The sequence below is a fragment of the Trematomus bernacchii genome, unplaced genomic scaffold, assembly GCF_902827165.1.
Source record: "Trematomus bernacchii unplaced genomic scaffold, fTreBer1.1, whole genome shotgun sequence".
In the NCBI taxonomy this organism is placed as follows: Eukaryota; Metazoa; Chordata; class Actinopteri; order Perciformes; family Nototheniidae; genus Trematomus; species Trematomus bernacchii.
The window spans coordinates 1,234,315-1,253,840 of NW_022987710.1; the positions used below are offsets into that span (position 1 = coordinate 1,234,315).

Consider the following 19,526-nt stretch of genomic DNA (forward strand, 5'->3'; position numbering starts at 1 on the left):
GGTTATTACCCCTTTACCGTTTCCTAATGTTTAACTATGCAATTGAAGCGTCATCAACACTTACTTCTGGGGATTTGAGGGGAAATGTGCAGATACGAATAGACAAAGTCAGCAAAATAAACATCTAAATGTGCATTGTGTATGTTTACTTTCCACTAGTCTAAAAAATGACTTATCACAGAAATAACAAAAGCCAAAAATGTTTGAAATTGACCAGTGCATTCAAAAATGGTTTCACTAATATGACCTAGTCACACAAGAGAGCAGTGGTAAAACACATTTTTAATTCATTCACAGAAATGGAATCCAATGAGATAATTGTTTCTAACAATAAAATATTCATCAGGTCACATTACAAACACCTTAGAACAGCAGATAAATAGTTTGATATCCCTCTCAAAGTGCAGGATCAGTTTGGTAGCAAAAATCCCTGACAAAAGATCTCATGGTACCAGATAACAGCATCTGGCTCTGCTATAGGCTACTGACTGTTCCCATGGAAACCATCCATCACATCATCTGACACATCGCAATAACCAAAAAGCATTAGTTTAAATAATTAACCAATATAGGAGGTTTTCTATAGAGCTGTGGAGAATGTTTTTTGTACTATAATAGTCTGGTCCTTAGTCTCCCTTTTTATTACAGATGTTGGTCCTGTTGCATTCACAGGGGCAACAGAAATATAGTGGAAGTGTCCTAATGTCAAAGTCAATGTTCTTTCTGATACCGTAAAAACCCCACTGATAAATGTCCGAAGATTTTATGAATCATAAAATCGGTGGTTGCTAAGAAATAGCTACATGAGAGCTATATGAGCTAAACGTCATCACGAAGAACATTAGCCACCTTTAGCTAAGCGGTGTTGACATGATGCACTCAGTGTGATGTAGTCATTTATAGCATAATGTCATCTTTTTAATTCTGGCAATTGCATTTAAACTTAAAAAAAGATAAAAGTGGTGTTTATGTTCGCAGATTATCCTGCTGAACAAAAGGTAAGTATCATAAACATCTGTTTGCCACAGAGACTATTTTCCGCATTATACTGAAATCCAAAGGAAATATCCCAGTGGCTTTTTATCCAAGGAGCCCTTGCGATGCTAACTTCTCGGTCGGCCTACAACAATCCTCCCTGCACCTCGTTTTGAGCTTCACACTGCGGGTGCAGATCATTCTGTTTATAGATGCTACGTCAAGGCGTTTTAAAAAGTCCTCGCGTCATTCTTAGATACTTGAGCCAGTGTTCACAGTCCAGTGATGGTCAGCTGACCACAGTTCCTGAGCTAATGGATGGACTCTATATGAAAGCATCAGCATAAAGTATCTCTCCCTGTAACTCCCACACCTTTACAGCAGTGTGGTGGGAGGACTTTGCCCCAGTGTTAAGAGTCCCATTAGTTTCCTGCATAGACAACATTAGATAGATAAATGATTGACATCAAACTCTGTGGTTGAATTATCAGTATATAAACTTTAGGCAACTCAGTAGGGAAATGTTTGAGTTTTTATATATAAATAGGTACATTAAAACTTGAGGAGGTAAGTCAAGAACTCTGAAGAATCATTTTGGTAAGAAATGTCCAAGCTATTTAGAAATCATAACGAGCAGTTATGTATTTTTGAATGTGAATTCAGTCACATATTCAGGACACTTAAAGCCGTGTTTTGTTGGCTGTAGACCTTTCCCCCCCAAAGACACTGGACTTTGCCTCACTGATAACATTTACAATGTCATGACACGGTGCGAGGGCCCTGAGACAGGTGGATGGAGATGACCACAGCTCTTTCTGTGCTACCACATGCCAAATGCGTAGCCTCTGGGCTGAAACACATTCACATTTCCAGCAAAGGCTGACATGATAAAGCTACAGAAATCAGTGATGAATTTTGATTGGCTGACTTATGATGCACCATATGTTGTTTCCTTTTCCCAATATTGGTATACCCTCTCAGGTCCAGTTTAAATAGCAGATGTGGACCTGAGACCTGGTTCAGGTGGAGTCTGGTCCTCTTTTCTGTTTCAGGACCTCTATACATACGTCCCATGTTTGTTACTCCATCTCCTGAAAGCCACTGCTGAGAGCATCCCAATTATTCTTTGTTCCAGAAGAGAGAATCTTCCCCCCCCCCCCCCCCCCCCCCCTCCCCTCTAAGTCCAGTACTTGACTTCCGCTGGTTGATGAGATGGAGTTGTTGTAAATAATGTCCAGAGATTGTCTTTATTAACATGCTGCATTTATCCAGGAGATGGGACTGCAGCCCTGGTGGTGAGGTGTTTAGCTCTCAGCGCGTCTTCCTGTAGTAAACAATAGCTGCTACCAATGCTACTGATGCTACTATGGCTACTGTCCTCCACTGAGAAAAACCACGGATCACCCCCTCCTGGAAAGATCAAACAGACAAAGAAAGATTAGTAGCTCCATACAGTTCTAAACCAACATGTAGAATGATTGTAGCACATCACTCACCCAGCCTCCCTGCTGCACCAGCCACGAGTAGAGCTGCTCTCTGATCACCTGCAAGACCCAGCCGATGATTGTTCTGATGTTCTCTAGATGGTTGGTGGTCAGGGCCTTTAAAAGCAAAAACAGGAGACCAGTCAGAACAACTTTGTAAGCTACTGACGCCACATATCTGTGGGTAAATATCCATACTTCATTAAGGCCCCGTCCACACGGAGACGAAAACGAACCGAGGTCGATATCAAAAAAGTCTTCCGTCCACACAGAATCGGCAGAAGAAACGTGTCCGTCCACACGAGACCGCTCGACCCGCTGGAGACGCTGTAGTACATATGCCGGGCCTGTAAGTGGCGCTGCACTTCCGCCACAAATACACCAAAAGCAGCGAATAAGACCATTGACGATTATTATTATTATTATATTATTATTGTTGCTGATGGTTGTGGTAGAGGAGCTGTAAATGTTGCACTAAAATCTGTATCATAGTCAGTAGCGTCTGGAGCACGAACGCAACCCTGTGATCTGCCACTGTTGTTGTTGTTGTAGGGGTGAGCAGCAGAGGTGGGGAGAGGCGGGGCTATGATCGTTTAGGGTGTACACACGGTGCCGCAAGCGTTACGTTACTAGACCTTCCCACTTTGGGATGCGTTATCATTTGAGGGCTCCGTTTCCGCGGTTCCGTTACGGCACATGTGTCAAACTCAAGGCCCGGGGGCCAAATCAGGCCCGTAGTGGATTTAATTTCGGCCCGCAGGATAATTTTGAATTACTATTAGATCTGGCCCGCCGGTATATTGCACGCACACCTTCACTCAATCCTGAGGGTTTCCTCAGCTCAGAGCCTGAGCCCAAACATTGATGAACTTGCACCCAAGATGAAATGCCAAGTATCTGGCTTGAACTAGCATCACAGAGCAGCAAACTGAGTTTACATGGATGTTTCCTTCTGCACTTTTTTTCTTGCGACAACACATGTTTGTTTTTTTCTTTGAGGGAAATTGTTTTTTTGAAGCTGTTGTTGGCCTGTGGAAAAATGTAATCATAAGAAATGACTCCGGAAAAGCTGCAGATAGAGCCATAAGAAATTAATGCAACTGATTATTTAATGTTTAATGTTGTTTTTATAGGCAATCATTTAAGCTTTGTTAGTTCCACGTTAAATATGGGAATATTAAAATGGGAGGTGTGTGGCGCAGTGGATTAGTGCATTGGTGTTCGGATCAGGGGAGCACAGGTTCAAACCCCACTGCAGTCAGCATGTCGTTGTGTCCCTGAGACACTTCACCCCAAATTGCTCCTGTGGGGATTGTCCACAGTATTGAGTATGTAAGTCGCTTTGGATAAAAGCGTCTAACAAGTGACATGTAATGTAAAATATGTGCAATAAGTTCATTTCAATAAGTTTTGCAATAAACATTGAACCAGTCCGGCTCTCGACTAGTACCGATTTTTTTTATTTTGGCCCACTGTGTATTTGAGTTTGACACCCCTGCGTTACGGCCTCGTGTGGACGAACCGCCCATACGATAAAGAACTATAGCGGATAACACCCGTTTCGTCTCCGTGTGGACGGGGCCTTAATCAGGTCCATGTGAATCCCCTTTCACTGAAATTAGTTCTTGCTGCGGCTAGTGTTGTTGGTTCAACTTGTGACCCACTTTGCTATTCCACTCATAGCCCCAGAGAAGCCACGTCATGACGTCATCATTTATGTTGGCGCAACGTAGCGTGGAATTTTCCACGCTACACTAACAACGGTGGAATGTGTCAGAGTTGTGCTCATGTTGTTTTAAAACCCACAAATATAAATTGAATTGCAAGCACCGGCCCCGAACTGGCCTTGGAATTGTCGGACGTGTCGGCAGCATTGTTACAATAATAAACGCATTCATTGCAATCAGAAACATTTTAAAAGTACAATACACTTTGCCAACTACTGGATATCAGCATCTTAATACAAATGTGGGAGTCCTTTCATTTCTTAAACATGGGTATTCTTTCAATTTGGTACTTTTTCTGAATTCTTGTGTTTTGGTTGTCCAGTAGCAAAGGTTGTGGATAGCTGGTAGATATTGTGGTACCACCTCAGCCAAATGCCAACACAATGAAAAACTAAATAGAGAAGAGAAGCTTACAAAAAGAGATAGCAGTCTAATCAAGCAGAGTACTAAGACAAAATAAGCAAAGCTCTTTCCAAGACTGAACATTGGTATCTGATATGAAAAGGGCTCTGCTTATCTACCAAATATTTCCAGAAAAGGTGGGTTACAAATCTGCTTCACAGTGTTCTGGAGTTTAAAAAGAAAAGACTGTTTGAAATTCTTCTGTCCGATCCATGCACATGTGTATAACAAAACTTGACTTTCTCCTCCCTTACTTTGATGTTCGTGGTCAAATTTAACCGGTCTGGTTGAAATGCTCTTACATAAAGAACAAAAAAAAAAAAAACCTTACTTAAAACTCCCTTTTAAACTATAAACAATTTCTCAGACTGCTGGTTTACATGAATAAGTGCAGTGAATATACAAAGAATACACACTGAAAATGTATTCCAAAACTAACATGGTTGTCGGATGGATGAACATAATCTAGGGGTTACCCATTCATTTCCTATGGTGCTCATTTTGGACCGGGATCACCCAACCCAGTCTCACGGCATTTTGTGTTATAGTCACGAAATAAATGTAATCTATTGATTCGTGTTCACCAACACGATTTTCCCATTTTTCTTCGTGTCACACAGAACGATTTTAAAAGCAATGTATTTATATTGGTAGAATGTTTTGTGCCTGCACCACGTCTTTTTGTCCGGTCGAGTCTTGGAAGACCGGAAGCTGTGTGGTTCATAAAAAGATTTTGTATATAATATAATTGTATAATGTCTGACTTTTTTTGCCGTCCGTGAGGAAAATAAATGGGGCTCAGAATACTGAAATATGTATTTTTTAAATCTTTTTTTCCTTCTAATTTGTTATTATTTACATCCCAAACATAAAATCCCTACTGTGGACGATATCATAAGGCTTTGAGGCAATCAGACGTAAAACACAATATTTCTGATTGATGTAAGTAGTAGTAGTGTTACCTTGTGTATGAGTCTGTAGGCCAGATGGAAGAGAGCCACCACTCGCCCCCAGTTGATGCCGTCAGCAAAGATGTTCTGGGCCACCTTCATGAAGATGTCCTGAGCACAGTTGGCCTGAACCTGGTTGATCAGTCTGACAGGAGGAAAAGGACACACTCAAACATTTTCATTACTCTCAGTAAGTGACATTTCTCTGAAACAAGTCTAATGTTAAAACTACTGTAGCAAACAGTAATAACTGTCGTTATGGCGTTACATTATTTCAATATTTGGCAATAAAATCCAATACAAACAAGGTGCATTTGAATATACGTTTGCAAAAATAGTAATGTTTCAGGAAAGCTCTTGCGCAACATCACCAGTTATATTTCACAACAAATAACAAATTAAAAGTGTAATGCAACAAAACCATTAGATTTGATTTGTGTTGTGTGTGTGTGGGAATGTAGGTCTGATTGATAAAGCAGCAAACAGACCGATCAGCATTTCAGTGTTAATGTGTCCATTCTTCAGTCAAGGTATGTGTCTTATTTAAAACTCTTGCTTTACATAATGCAAAGTCCAACCAGTCACAAGAGATTGCCATCAGCCATGTTTGTCTGCTATCAAAGAGTTATTCTAGAGCATGGGTCGGCAATAGGCGGCCTGCGGGCCATTGGTGGCCCGCCAGCAATAATATTTGGCCCGGAATTTTTTTTTGAGAATAAAAATAAAAGATTATTTTGAGATTTTTTATTTTGTTAACCCTTTAACTGCCAGCGCCACCATTTGGTAGAGCACATTTTGTGTCTTGATATCTTGTTGAAAAAAAAATAAAAAAGTGTAACAACCTCTAGATGTCACTGTGGTTCGAACAGAAAGCCCTTCAGCTAGCTTCCACTGAGAAAGTTGGCATGCTAAAAATCACTCCTGAAGAAATCACTCTTTTTGGTCAACTTTTGTAAGGTAACCATATCCTTTTTGACATATGTTAGTGTCAGAGCACTTACTGAACATATTTAGATAACTTGATGCACAAAACAAGTTTTAACAAGGGTGTAATTATTATTTGGAAAATATGCTCAACCAACCGGTCGATTTGGGCTTTTATGGTAAACAAGCAATATGACTTTTTCAGAGTTTCAGAGATGTTTTCCAATAAAATATAGTAAATAAATAGCTAGATTCATGGTAATATTACTAAATCTAGTACTGCCTTATGAGTCTCAGAGTGAAAGAGTGATAATAATTTATATAGCACCTTTCATGCATGGCATTCAGCCCAAAGTTGCACACAAATGAGCAAGTTAGGCCAACACAGGATATAGATATTTGCTGTTAGGCCAATTCAGCATATACAGTAAGATGAGCAAGTCTGTTTTTTATTATGAAAAATACTTAAAGGTGGGGTAGGTAATTTTGGAGAAACCGGCTCGAGATCGCTAGAATTTGAAAATACACAGCCGGAAGAAATCTGCTACTTCCTTACAGAGCCCCTCCTCCAACACACACGGACGCGCACATGACCAATGAGGGCACGAGATAAGTTTGTGCACAGATGGAAGGCTGACAGGCAGGTAGGCCATCCAGTTATTTTAGCCGGGCCGGCTAAAATGATTGGTCGTACTTTTTACAGTACTACGGCTTCCACAGATTACATTTTTTTATGGATTTTTTGTCAAAGCACTTAAGATATTCATTGCTATCGGGATGTTAAGAGCATTCCATGGAATATAACAAAAAGTGTATCTCGAGCCGGTTTCTCAAACTTACCTACCCCAACCTTTAACATTACTTTTTTCCCCAAAAAATTGTTTACAATTATAATTTATTATCTTTTATTAATTATCTGGTTGTATATATGGCTAATTTTCCATAAAAGAAACAAATGTATTTCAGGTTGTGTTTTATTTGAGTTTGATGCATACACATACTGTACTGTATATGATGATTGTTGAAAATGCACTTTTACCATAGAAGGCCAGCTCGACCAGTTGGTAGAGGCTCATAAAAACAAAACCGTGTGGTCAGTCAAAAAAATTAAAATTGTTTGTGATTATTTGTGGCCCATTTGATAAAAAAATGCAAACAAATAATTTTTCCATAGCTTTTTTCTTGGTCTGGCAGTTAAAGGGTTAAATATCGGACCGACAGTCGCACATATAGGCTATAATGTCCGAATAGAGAATCTACCTACACCTGAAGAATGCTTATTGTACTTTTATCCATGTTGAGAGTGAATGACACACAGCACAGGCACAATCTGGCAGCGGGGTGCACTGACGCTGATAGTGGATCAATAAGTAGGTGGACAGCGCATGGTGCTGAAATAGCCAATATGCCGTTTGTATATAGGGGAAACACTGGGTGTTATTTTTTTCAAACCACAAATAGTGGCGGCTGCTGAAATATGCGTGCCGCTTCTGGCCAACCAGGTACCCAAAAAAAAAAAATATATATATATATATATATATATATATATATATATATATATATATTATTTTTTCTTTTTAACTTTTTTTTTTTAACTAAAATAATAATAAGTGGTTACCCTTTTTCATTTTTGATTGTTTGTTATGTGGATTTGTAGTATTTGTGTTACTGTATGTTCAATAAAGGTGTATTTTTGCTAAATCTTGAGACATTGCCACTGTTGGTACTAGGCAGGGCCGATTTTTGGCATAGGAGACATAGGCGGTCGCCTAGGGCGCCAGATCTGGGTAGCTCTGGGAGGGGAAAAAACATTTCTGACCGTTGGAGCCCATCCTAATTTTCGGCCTTGATGTAACAACATTCATAATTAAGTAAATGTAACACCCTTTTCACCCCGGTTACACTTTTCATTTGCCCTGTACGATGGGCGCTGTAAGTGATGAAAGTGGGGGATGTTGGTTTATCAGGCAGCTCACAGCCAAAGTGCGAGCGTGGGAGCGAGAGAGCGAGCGAGGGAGAGAGAGAGAGGGCGCACCGGTACCGGCGCTGTTGTTATTAGAATCTGGTGCTAGCTGCGCTAACGGATATAAGAAGTAGATGTTTCTACAACCAGGGTGGTTAGGGTTAGGAGAGCTCTCCTGTCAGACTGAGAGGCTCAGTGAGGTAAAGGACTCTCTGAGTGTTTGGATAGTTAATTTTAGTCTAAGTTATCTCAGTGGGTCTCAAACGTTTTGACCACAAATTATGTAAACACATATTTCCAAGGCACTCCTTTATTAGGATAAATAAAAACAGGTTTGAAATCATTCCAATGCATACTATAGGACAGTAAACCAAAAATATCGTTTAAAGTTGGAGGGATACAAAAATATGAATAAATAAATGTTAAGGTAAAATAAGATATGAATGAACAACAAAAATAAAAAAAGTTACATTTATTTGTTATTGGCTATGGTAGGTTATTGGTTATGTTCACATACTTATTGATTATTCAAATGTAAACCGATCTTTTTCATATGGGTGTTTTAGAGTTGTAACCCCTAGATCAGGTCTCTAGTAATTGTGTGCTCAAAGTGCACCAGATTGAAGCATTTTACTTTAAAATGTTCAAAAAAATCTTCCCGGGAGGGCATACCACCGGACCCCCCTAGAGGATGTGACGTCCACCCCCCAATTCAAACATGTTCATACAATACTGAATACATTTGAAGCCATTTTGACGTATATTACCTATGTCAATAAGTTTCTGTTTTTGTAGTGTATTTGTCTTTTGTAGAGATTTTTCATTTATTCTTTATATATAAAATCTCGCCTAGAGCAGCAAATTGGCTAGAACCGTCCCTGGTACTAGGCCTCAAGAGCCTTTCTTGTGCTGGCAGACACATAGAAACAAATTGGCGGGGCGCACTTCGCACGTGCACACACTAAAACATTCCACAGGCTCCGCGCTCACATTATGCTGGGCCCACGTGCCTTAGCACCGCTGCTATGACTCCATCCTAGGGGAAACATTGACACCAGCTCACTAAATCATTGAAACGTAATGTTTACTTATATGTGAACAGTAACAAAGTTCAGTCAAAACACACAACAAAATCGGAGAAGCCGCTTGATCGTGGAGGGCGAGGGGTGGTGGTGCATATGCTGCCACCCCAGTTGGCAGCTTTGTTTTGAAAGAAAAGTTTTGGCTCATCGGACATTTATGAAAGAAAATCCCTAATGTCCGAGTGCAAGTGAATGCAGCACAAGACGCGAGCCTTGTAACCCCTCCCCCGGCCCTGGCGCGAGCGTAGAAATGTGATTGTCATTTGAACGGGACGGCGCAAAACGAGAAGCATTCGGTCTACAATGACAGAGAAGAGACCGTCAAGTTTGGCTGTACTCAGCATTGATTCAAAACGCACTAAAGCTTTGGATCTTAATAAGCTTGTGAGCAGTGGCCATCTGTAGAATCACAGAACGGCACCGCAACGCGCAACGCGCAACGCGCAACGCCCCCCCCCCCCCCAAGCATTCGAACGTAAATAAGTGTAAACTTCTTCCGACCCCTTTTCGGACGTGTAATTAGCTAAAGCTTTGTTGTTTATTGATATCAGACAATGATACTACAGATTATTCAATTATTAATTAAATGTTTCGTTTTGTTATTGCATTCATTTGTATAGTACTGTATCATGTCTGTATCACCTTTTGTTTCATTTGTATTTTCTTTAGTTTTACACGCTCGAAAATAAATAAATAAACTAAACTAAACTAAACGTGTCACATGTTTTAACAATCAATTACTGAAAGGGGACCTATCATGCAAAATGCACTTTTTGATGTCTTTTATACATAAATATGTGTCCCCGGTGTGTCAGTGAACTCACGCAGCGTCAGAAAATAAAACCCTCTCTCTTTTCCTCCGTACCCAAATCTCTAAAAACGGGGGAACAACGGAGCTGATCCAGATTTGCGTCCGATATGACGTAATATCGGAAATGTGGACCCACGGCCCTATCAGAAAGTTGCTATCAGAAACAATGCCCGACTGTTTTGGACGTAATATGGTCTGTGTTTACCTTAGCATCGCTAACACTCAGAGCTAACCTGTACTGGAGAGCATGTGTGTGAAGAAGCAGGAAATAAAAAGGAACTCACCTTGTGGTATAACCGGCAAGAGAGAAAGCCTTTGAGCTCCATACTGTTTCAGAAATAATCCTTGATAATCCTGATATGGCGTTTCATCACGGCAGTATTTAGTTTGGACAGTAGCTGCTGGGTCCCGCATGAGCTCAGCCCCCTCCTCAATCAATTCTTTCTTTTTTTTAAAGCTTTATACCCAAAATCAGCACTTTTGAAACAGGAAGTGAAACAGAGGGATATGAGGCATGGCTAGAATGGGTGATCTGTTTGGTATTTTGAGCAAAAACATTTCATAGACATGTTTTTTATATCTTTGTATATATCTGAGACCTATGCTATTGCCTAAAAATAGCATGATAGGTGATTATTAAGTAAAATCTTAATCAATAAAATATATATTACATTTTTTTAATCTTAATTTAGTAAAAAAAAAAAACATTATTTCGGGACAGCTTCGATGCAGTCATTTTTTCCTCATATCATTTTAAAACTATTTAATTGTCAAGCATATACAATGGATGGATTTGATATGATATTATATAATGTGCATTGTGCTGCTGTATTATCTAGTAAAACACAGGTATGTGATCAGGACTTGGTATCAGCACTGTCGATACTCTTTAGAGTCAGTCCTCCCTACATTGAACCACTGAGACCACCCGGCACCAGGGCTCTGGGGAGTGATGTGCTCCTCCAGTGGTGTGTTCCTGCTGCACAGCTTACCGTTGGAGCTCAGCGTTCCTGTTCATCTCGTCTGCGATCTTCAGCAGCTGCTGCACCACCTCTTTGACATGAGGGTCCTGTTGTTCGTTGGGTCTTCCTCCGAGATGCTCCGAGGAGACGTGGCGACTTGGCTCCTCCGCATTTATACGTTCAATCACATACCTAGGACAGAGAAAACGGCTTTACCAAGGAAACACCACACAAGACGCATGCTTGGACTTTGTGAGCTTGCTTTAGAAACGAGGAGAATGACTACAAACACCAATAACTCTTTCGATATACATCGACAAGAAACGCATTTGTGTGAAAATGTGAACCTATCCTAAAAAACACTAGCATAGTGTGAGAGACTGGAGGCTTAGAGGACATCTAAGTAATAATAATAATAATAACAAATTATATTTATATAGCGCCTTTCAAGGGACCCAAGGTCGCTGTACATGGTGGACAAACAAAACAAACAAACAATCAAAGGGCAAACAAAAGATAAAGGAAGCCGGGGTGAACAGGTGTGTTTTTAATGATTTGAGTAAGTAAAGGTTTTTAATGATTTGAGTAAGTAAAGGTTCAAAGAGCCGGCTGTTTTAAGTGAATGAAGGGAGCCTGCTCGCGCCCGCGAACGAGCCGTTTTTTTGGGGTGCTCCGTGCATGCATGCAGTGACATGTAATATCCAAGTATTAGAGACGGTTGGATGCTGCTGTTTTGAGCATTGCAATACATTTATTTTCACTATGTTATTTATTTATGATTATCTTTAGGCTCAGCAAAGATTTGATGTCAGCTGTTGCTGTCTTTTTTTCTTTATTTAATACTGAAATAGAGCCCTGCTGTTTTGTTAGGGATTTTTCTTTAAATATAATTTTAAAATGTCGATACAGTAGCTGTCCTTTTTAAAAATGTCTATGCTAAAGTTTTTATAGGTGTTGCTATCTGCTTTGTGTAGCGTGGTTCTACAAGCAAGTCAGTGCATTCATTGGGTGGTATCAGAGAGTTACAAGGGTCTGTCAATGCAATGAAAACAATTGGCCACAGCAAATAATTGATATTAAACATGTCATTTTTACTTTTGAATACTAAAAAGATGTATTGAATAATTGAAGTGATATACGTGTACACATATAAATCATTAGTCAAAACAGGGCTAAATTTGATTGAATTATAAAAGGTATATGTGGTAAACTGAAGAGCTGTTTGAGAGCAGAAAGAGCCGGCTCTTCTTGGTGAGCCGAGCCAAATGATCCGGCTCACTGAAAAGAGCCGGAATTCCCATCACTAGAACAGAGGTGATTTCTGTAGGGTCAGCCTCTTATTGTGTTTTTTACAAAAAAATGCAAGAACTGGTAATGAGCAGCAGATCAGCCGGTCCCCATGACAATACACTGGGGATCCGTTTATCCTGAAAAACCTGATGGGAGCATCGCTTATCAGAATAAGTTGAAAGGCAATAATCAGTAGCATCTTAAGTTGTTACTTCTTCAATCGGAAAACTTTAGCCTTTACTCAGTAAGAAAAAAAAACATTGTGTGCATCTGTTCTTGCTTACGTGATGATTTCTGTATTTTCAAACCAGGTTGTATTTTTAACTGCTCTGCTCAACAGAGGTTATTCACTTGTCTCTTGGTTTTTTTCAACTGACCAACATATCAAAAATCTTTTTTCTTTTTTCACCTTATCATGAGAAGATCACACATGCTCTCATATCATCTCAGTTTAATAGTATTACAATAGTTCAACTGAGATGATAGTATTGTATTCAATGTTTATTCTTCCATTAACCATGTAAAACACTTTGTATCTTTTGAAAAGTGCTGTATAAATTCAGTTTGTGTATTATTATTATTCAGATTGAGACTTACGCTCTGAGTACCACTGCGCCTTGCTCCAGGATGGGATCATCAATGACATCTGTACAAAGGAGAAGATCATTATATAAAGCATTCATACTGCAGCATTTTTATTTATAGAACATTTGAGGCGTTTCCTTTTCATAATCCAAAAAAAAGAAGTTCTTGCCATAACAGCTTGTTAACTATTTATGTTGAAATGTGTCTTGTTTTGATCAAATATGTTGATTTATGTAAATTTGGAGTCTTACTTTGTACCACCACTTAAATAGTTTAGACTTCTATAGTTTGACCACATTTAAAATCCGTTTCAGTTTCATTATGTATAAGTCATGCCTAAATATTAAGTTATCAAAGAACATTTAAAACAATTTAAGAGCAGAATATAGACAATTTAAGAGCATTAGGAAGAGGCATTCTACTGTAATGCAGTTTATTTCATACTTATACACCTATATTAACATGTACATCTTTTTACAAAAGTATGGAAATTAAATTACAGAACAATCAATTGTTGTTAAGTTGAACTTTGAGGCATGTCACAGTCCCGTCTACCCCATATTTAAGTTTTCAATATTTACGTTGCGCCTTCATGTGTTTGCTCTAATTTTTTCGTGTAAGATAATATGTTTAAATTGTACATGTAATGAACTCTAAAACTACACTTGGGGGGAGCTCACAGCCCCAGCAGACCTTCACCCTGACTCACAGCGTCCTGACTCAGGCCACAATCCTCCTGTTTTATTACCTTGTTTGTCACCAGCTGCACTGTAATGACCGGGTTAAGCAGACATATTGACTTTATGGTACTTTATGATGCATACAATGACTCGGCATATTTCACAAACTCCCATGGAAAGACTGGCCCCAGCTATATTTAATATCAGCATAATAAATACATAAACTAGCAGTATTTAATAAGCTCTGATCAGAATCGGAGAAGTACTCCGATCTTGTACTTTAGTAAAAGTAGAAATACCACAGTCTATGAATACTCTGATAGAAATAAAAGTCCTGCAATCAAAATGTTATTAACAGTACAATTTTGAGGTGGTTGTTCTTTACTTGAGTATTTCCAATTGTTGCTACTTTGTACTTCTACTCCACTACAGTTCAGAGGTACATGGTGTACTTTTACACCACTACATGTATTTAATACCTTTAGTTACTTTACAAATATGGATTAATGATGTTAAATATAATGAACTCTTAAATCAGACTGTAGTACACCTGGAGTAAATTCACAAGCTACCCTGCAGTATACAAAGTCATTCAAACTAGCTGCACCTTTACCAGCTTTGATAACACTTTAATGATCAATAATTATAAATCATATCATATATTTCTGAAATGGACCAATCTGCACAATGACTACCTTTACTTTTGGTACTTTAACTATATTTTGATGATAATACTTTAGTATTTTTACTTAAGGAACATTTTGAATGCAGGACTTTTACTTGTAACAGAGTATTCCTACACTCTGGTAGTTACTTTAATACAAGATCTGAGTACTTCTTCCACCTCTGTGAACCTATGGTATTCTTACACGAGATTGCTAGCTTAAAATGAATGTCTGGAAAACTTCCTGAGCAACGGAAGTGTCAAATTGTGTCCCCGCTTCAGAGAGGGGTTTCCTCCCGTGGTGTCTCCCCTTGGTTGGGGTTAGTGGAGGCCCTGGTGCCTGGTGCCGGTCACCAGTGAGGTGAGGTCGCATTGAGCGCCGCAACAGACGACAGGTTGGAGGCTGGTTCGGATAAGGTAGGCTAACGCTAGGAGGACGGGGACACCTTTATCGACCCAATTGTGTTAAAACCGGTCTCTCAATTTAATAAAAAGCAAATGTCATAATGGTATATTGCCAAGAGTTGTCAGTTTAATACAACATTTCGTTAGCTTGTGTCCACCTGCCATGGCTTCACATACCTTCCCCACCCACGGCGCCCTGAGGCTCCTGGTCTTCTTTCCCCTCTTCCCGGCTGTCAGCCATTACTTCTTTCACTTTTTATCAGCCCGAAAGGAGCTGGGAGCGATGAATGAGCAGTTAGGTGTTTGGTTCCAACATGTAACGCTAAGCTTGGCCGAACAAAGTCACAAAAAGTCCGTCAAGTCCCTTCCGTGAAAACTTTTCTCCCTCCACAGAAGAACAAGGAAGTGATACGGAAGCGCGCAGTGGCCGCCGGGTAGAGCGCCTCGTCTTTCCCATGGCATTTCCCATGGTGTTTCCCCGGTGAGCAACTGGACATCCAATATTACACAAATTAAAACAGAAATCATCTAATATGACTAAATTCATAATAATAATAATTGTGCAATTAGCGGGGTGTACATCTGGGCCCGTGCGGTAACATGGGAATGTGATAAAATGTGAAAATAATGAATTTCTGGATATTATTGGATTTCTTGTAATAACCACAATGTGACGGAGAGGAGAGTAGAGATGGGCGAGTCTTGATTCATCCGGATCATTAACCCGGATCCTAGAAATGAGCTGGTCATGACGAGTCTCCCCTCTCCATTAACCCGAGTCCTTGAGTCCCACACTTGGTGTGACGTACAAATTAAAACTATAAATTGCGTCACTCGCTACTCTCTTTATAACATGTAAAATCACATTACAACGTACCCCAGTCCATCTACCTACCCTTTAGCAAGTATACAGGATAGCTGCCAGAAGTGATCGTTTGGCTCAGGGGAGGGGACGCGGATCAGTGAAACTTCCTGCAGACTCGTGGGGACTCAGAGGAGCCGACGGCTCCAACAGCAGACTCGCAGATTCGCAGATTCGCAAATCCTGACTCGCTGCAACACACAGCGGATCAGACTCGTGCGGACTCGGAGCCGTAACCATATAGCAGCAGATCCAGAGATCCAGCAGACTCGTCGTCATGCACGAGTCCACAGCAGACTCGGATTCGCAAATCCTGACTCACTGTGTGTGCAACACACAGCAGAGCAGACTCGTGCGGACTCGGAGCCGTATATAGCAGCAGATCCAGAGATCCAGCAGACTCGTCCTCATGCACGAGTCAACAGCAGACTCAGATTTGCCAAATCGCAAAATAACCCTTTTTTTTGTGATCAACATTTTTTATTAAAGCAAAATACACTGTGTAGCGGAGGTTAATATAACGTCAGTTTAATAGATAGATAGATAGTACTTTATTGATCCCAAATTGGGAAATTGTTGTTGTTACAGCAGCATAAAAGGCATTTTACAATAAAACAAAACTACAAAATATACAAGAATAGAAATAAAAATAAAATATAAAATATACATGTCGAAATAGAAAATATACATGCAGATATTATATATATATATATATATATATATATATATACAAATATATATATATATTCAAAATATATGGAATAATAATATGCTCGTGAAATGCAACAACTTTTCGGTTTCACCAATAGGATTTCTACGGTCTTGGTCATGCTGACTCATATGACTCAAATGACTCGTATGATCCGGATCTCTTCAATGACTGACTCAGAAGACCCTGAGTCCGTAAAATGATCCGGATTTGCCATCTCTATCACAGAGTGACTGACTCCGCCACTGACAGCCGCAGCGGCGACTCACACACACCGCACACACACATCACACACACCAAACATTTCCTGCTCTCTTCCGTTCGTCAATAAATAAGGTTAAATCATCACTAAAACGTCCCTTTTTCCCCTCCCTTTCTGTATGAAGCTGCAGCGTCGGAGGCTGCACTATCAGGACCGCACTCTCAGGACCCTAGTTGTTTTGCAACATCGCCACCTAGCGGATTGGATGACCGCAAAAGTACAACCAGCGAGTATTGAGTCTCATACACAGCGAGTCTCTTTAGACATTGTAATGCTTGTTATTAACCATCTAAAAATGCATGAAAATATGTTTTTCTTACTGAAATTAAATTATTATTAACAACAAGTTGTTGTTAATATGTTTTTGTTTTTTAATAACAAATGTATTTTGTATGTCAGATGTAAAAAGATAGTCTTTTATATTTGTCTTATCAAATTTGACATACAACATAAATATATATATATATGTTGTAGTAATAATGATATAATCTATTTATAATTGTAAATGTATATTGTATGTAGACATACATTTAGATGTATATTTTGTTAAAAGAAAACAAAACTGTTAATTTAGTTTTTGGGAGAAGGGGTGGGGTTAAATAAGTGTAAACTCCTTTGAATCAATTTGATACTGCTTATGTTTCTACAGTATCATAATTCTCTTGTTTCATTTCATTATTATTATATATATATTTTTTTATTGTATTACACGTTCGAAATAAATCAAATCAAATGTGTCTTTGAAGAGGTGCTAGATTACTCAAAAACAACTGTTAGTGTGTTTATGCACCAGGCTGCAAAAGATAAACATGCAATTTGACGAGAGGCATTTCAGTGCAGAATACATTTGTATTTATTGGGCACAATTTCCACACTGTGGATTGTTCACTGGGGTGAGGCGGGGTCTGCTGTTCCCTCAACCACCAGAAAACAGCTCCAGCTGCAGTACCCCGGGAAGCCCTCTTCTGAGTAAAAACCCTGTAATATTCCTCGCCGTCCACTTCCCCGGTAGCCTGTGCCAACGTCCTTATACAGGTTGTCACACTGAAAGCACCTGGACATTTGGTAGGCCTTCTTAAATTCCTGTTTGTGTCCCTCTGTGAAGATATTCCAGTTGACGACACCTGAAGTAGAATGTCATAAGAAAATTACAATTCAGACAGAAAAATAACAAAACCTTCCTTAATTTAGCTGACCTTACTCTTAGTCAATCAACTTCATAATATTCTAACCTACAGAATAGGCCGACATAATAACTGACTAAAACACCTCATGCAATATTACAAAACATGTCAAAATGATGAGACTGTCTGATAAACAGTAAACAGGCAGTCAGCACAGTTAAGATGATTTACAATGAATTCAAATAGTAATACAATGACTATTAAAGAAGCATTTACACTGAAGACAGAACTTAGGCTACTGCTGATTTAATGTAGCGGACAGACAGATCATATTGACATGCTTTTGTCATCCTCTGAAGTTTAATTAATTAGCTGACTATAATTAATGATCAGGGTTGGGAAGTTTACTTTTTTTAAATGTAGTAGGTTACAGATGACTAATTACCCTGTTAAAAATATAATAAGTAATGTAACTGACTATGTATTGATTGATTGATTGAAAAGTGTATTAACAGCTTGTATATTGGGTACAGTAAAGTACAGCTCAAAACATACAATTGTTAAGGGGATGCAGACCAGAGAAAGACTTTCGTCTTGTTTACATCAGGGTCCCCCATTTCCAATTCATCATATCATTTAAGACATATAAGACATATTTGACATACAGATGGCTTATTTACAATTTACATACAGGTGGTTTTTTACATACAGATGGCTTATTTACAATTTTCATTTTCATTGTAACTATTTGTATTGATATTCTAATGTTAATTATGGTTATTTTATGTTTTTTGTGAGTCACTTTGGATAAAAGCCTCTGCTAAATAACATAACCATAACATACGGTTTCATTAAACAAATAAACAAAAAGGCTATCAGTTGGTTTTGCAGTGAGTCATCATAGGCTAACAGATGACATTTAGCACGTGTTGCTTGTATTGCTGTCCAATTGAATACACCAGAATAGTTGTTAACTTTAAACAAACAACATGATTCACATTACTCACACTCTTACTGTAATTAGTGATTAAATCAACAATTAATGTAGGACACCTAGTTGGGCTTGCCAAAATCACGCTACAGTTTCATTAAACAAATAATCAAATATGCTAACGAAGCTAATGCTTTTGCTAATAATGCTTTTGCCGAAAGCTATAGCTCACGAATAATTGTTTTTAGTGCCTTTAATACTGTTAGAAGCTATCATAAGTGAACAGATGTTTGTTTGTATTGCCTTAAGACTATCATAGTTAATGTTAGCCAATCACACTTCATTTCAAGACACCGGAATTGTTATTAATGTTAAACAAATAAAACTTTAAAAGCACTTCACACTACTCACACTCTCTGCGTTGTCGTTCATATTCATGTCTCCTGCTCACTAGGTGGCGATGTTGCAAAACAACTAGGGTCCTGGGAGTGCGGTCCCAGGAGTGCGGTCCTGAGACTGCAGCCTCCGACGCTGCAGCTTCATACTACTCTTCTGTAGCGCGACCATGAGTGCACGCTTGTGAGTCTACAATTATTTAAACATACATTTAACTATATTACACGATACTTACGTGGGGAGCGGCGGGCGGAGTTTCGCCGCCGTCTCCCCAGCAAAGGGAATGTGGAAAAGACGGAGGCGCATCACTTCCGTGATTTAAATAGGATGTCATGAAC

At 39.2% G+C, this 19,526-nt stretch overlaps 1 protein-coding gene across 1 annotated transcript; it reads right to left on the reverse strand.

Moving 5' to 3' along the window:
• Positions 1-263: 263 nt before the first annotated feature.
• Positions 264-15,343, reverse strand: zgc:153993 (uncharacterized protein LOC767645 homolog). The gene is made up of 6 exons (XM_034140973.1): positions 15,082-15,343; positions 13,168-13,216; positions 11,311-11,472; positions 5,551-5,683; positions 2,472-2,576; positions 264-2,385 (listed from the first exon to the last, which is right to left on the reverse strand). The coding sequence occupies exons 1-6, from the start codon at positions 15,143-15,145 to the stop codon at positions 2,287-2,289; spliced, it is 612 nt and encodes a 203-aa protein (XP_033996864.1). The 5' UTR covers positions 15,146-15,343; the 3' UTR covers positions 264-2,286.
• Between the last annotated feature and the right edge of the window lie 4,183 nt (positions 15,344-19,526).

Excerpts from the sequence above, each read along its gene's own strand:
- zgc:153993 (XM_034140973.1), bottom strand. The coding sequence starts at position 15,145 with ATGGCTGACAGCCGGGAAGAGGGGAAAGAAGACCAGGAGCCTCAGGGC. Across the intron at positions 11,473-13,167 it reads GGCGCAGTGGTACTCAGAGC|GTATGTGATTGAACGTATAA; the intron begins GTAAGTCTCAAT and ends TCTCTGTCCTAG. Across the intron at positions 2,577-5,550 it reads CCTACAGACTCATACACAAG|GCCCTGACCACCAACCATCT; the intron begins GTAACACTACTA and ends TTGCTTTTAAAG.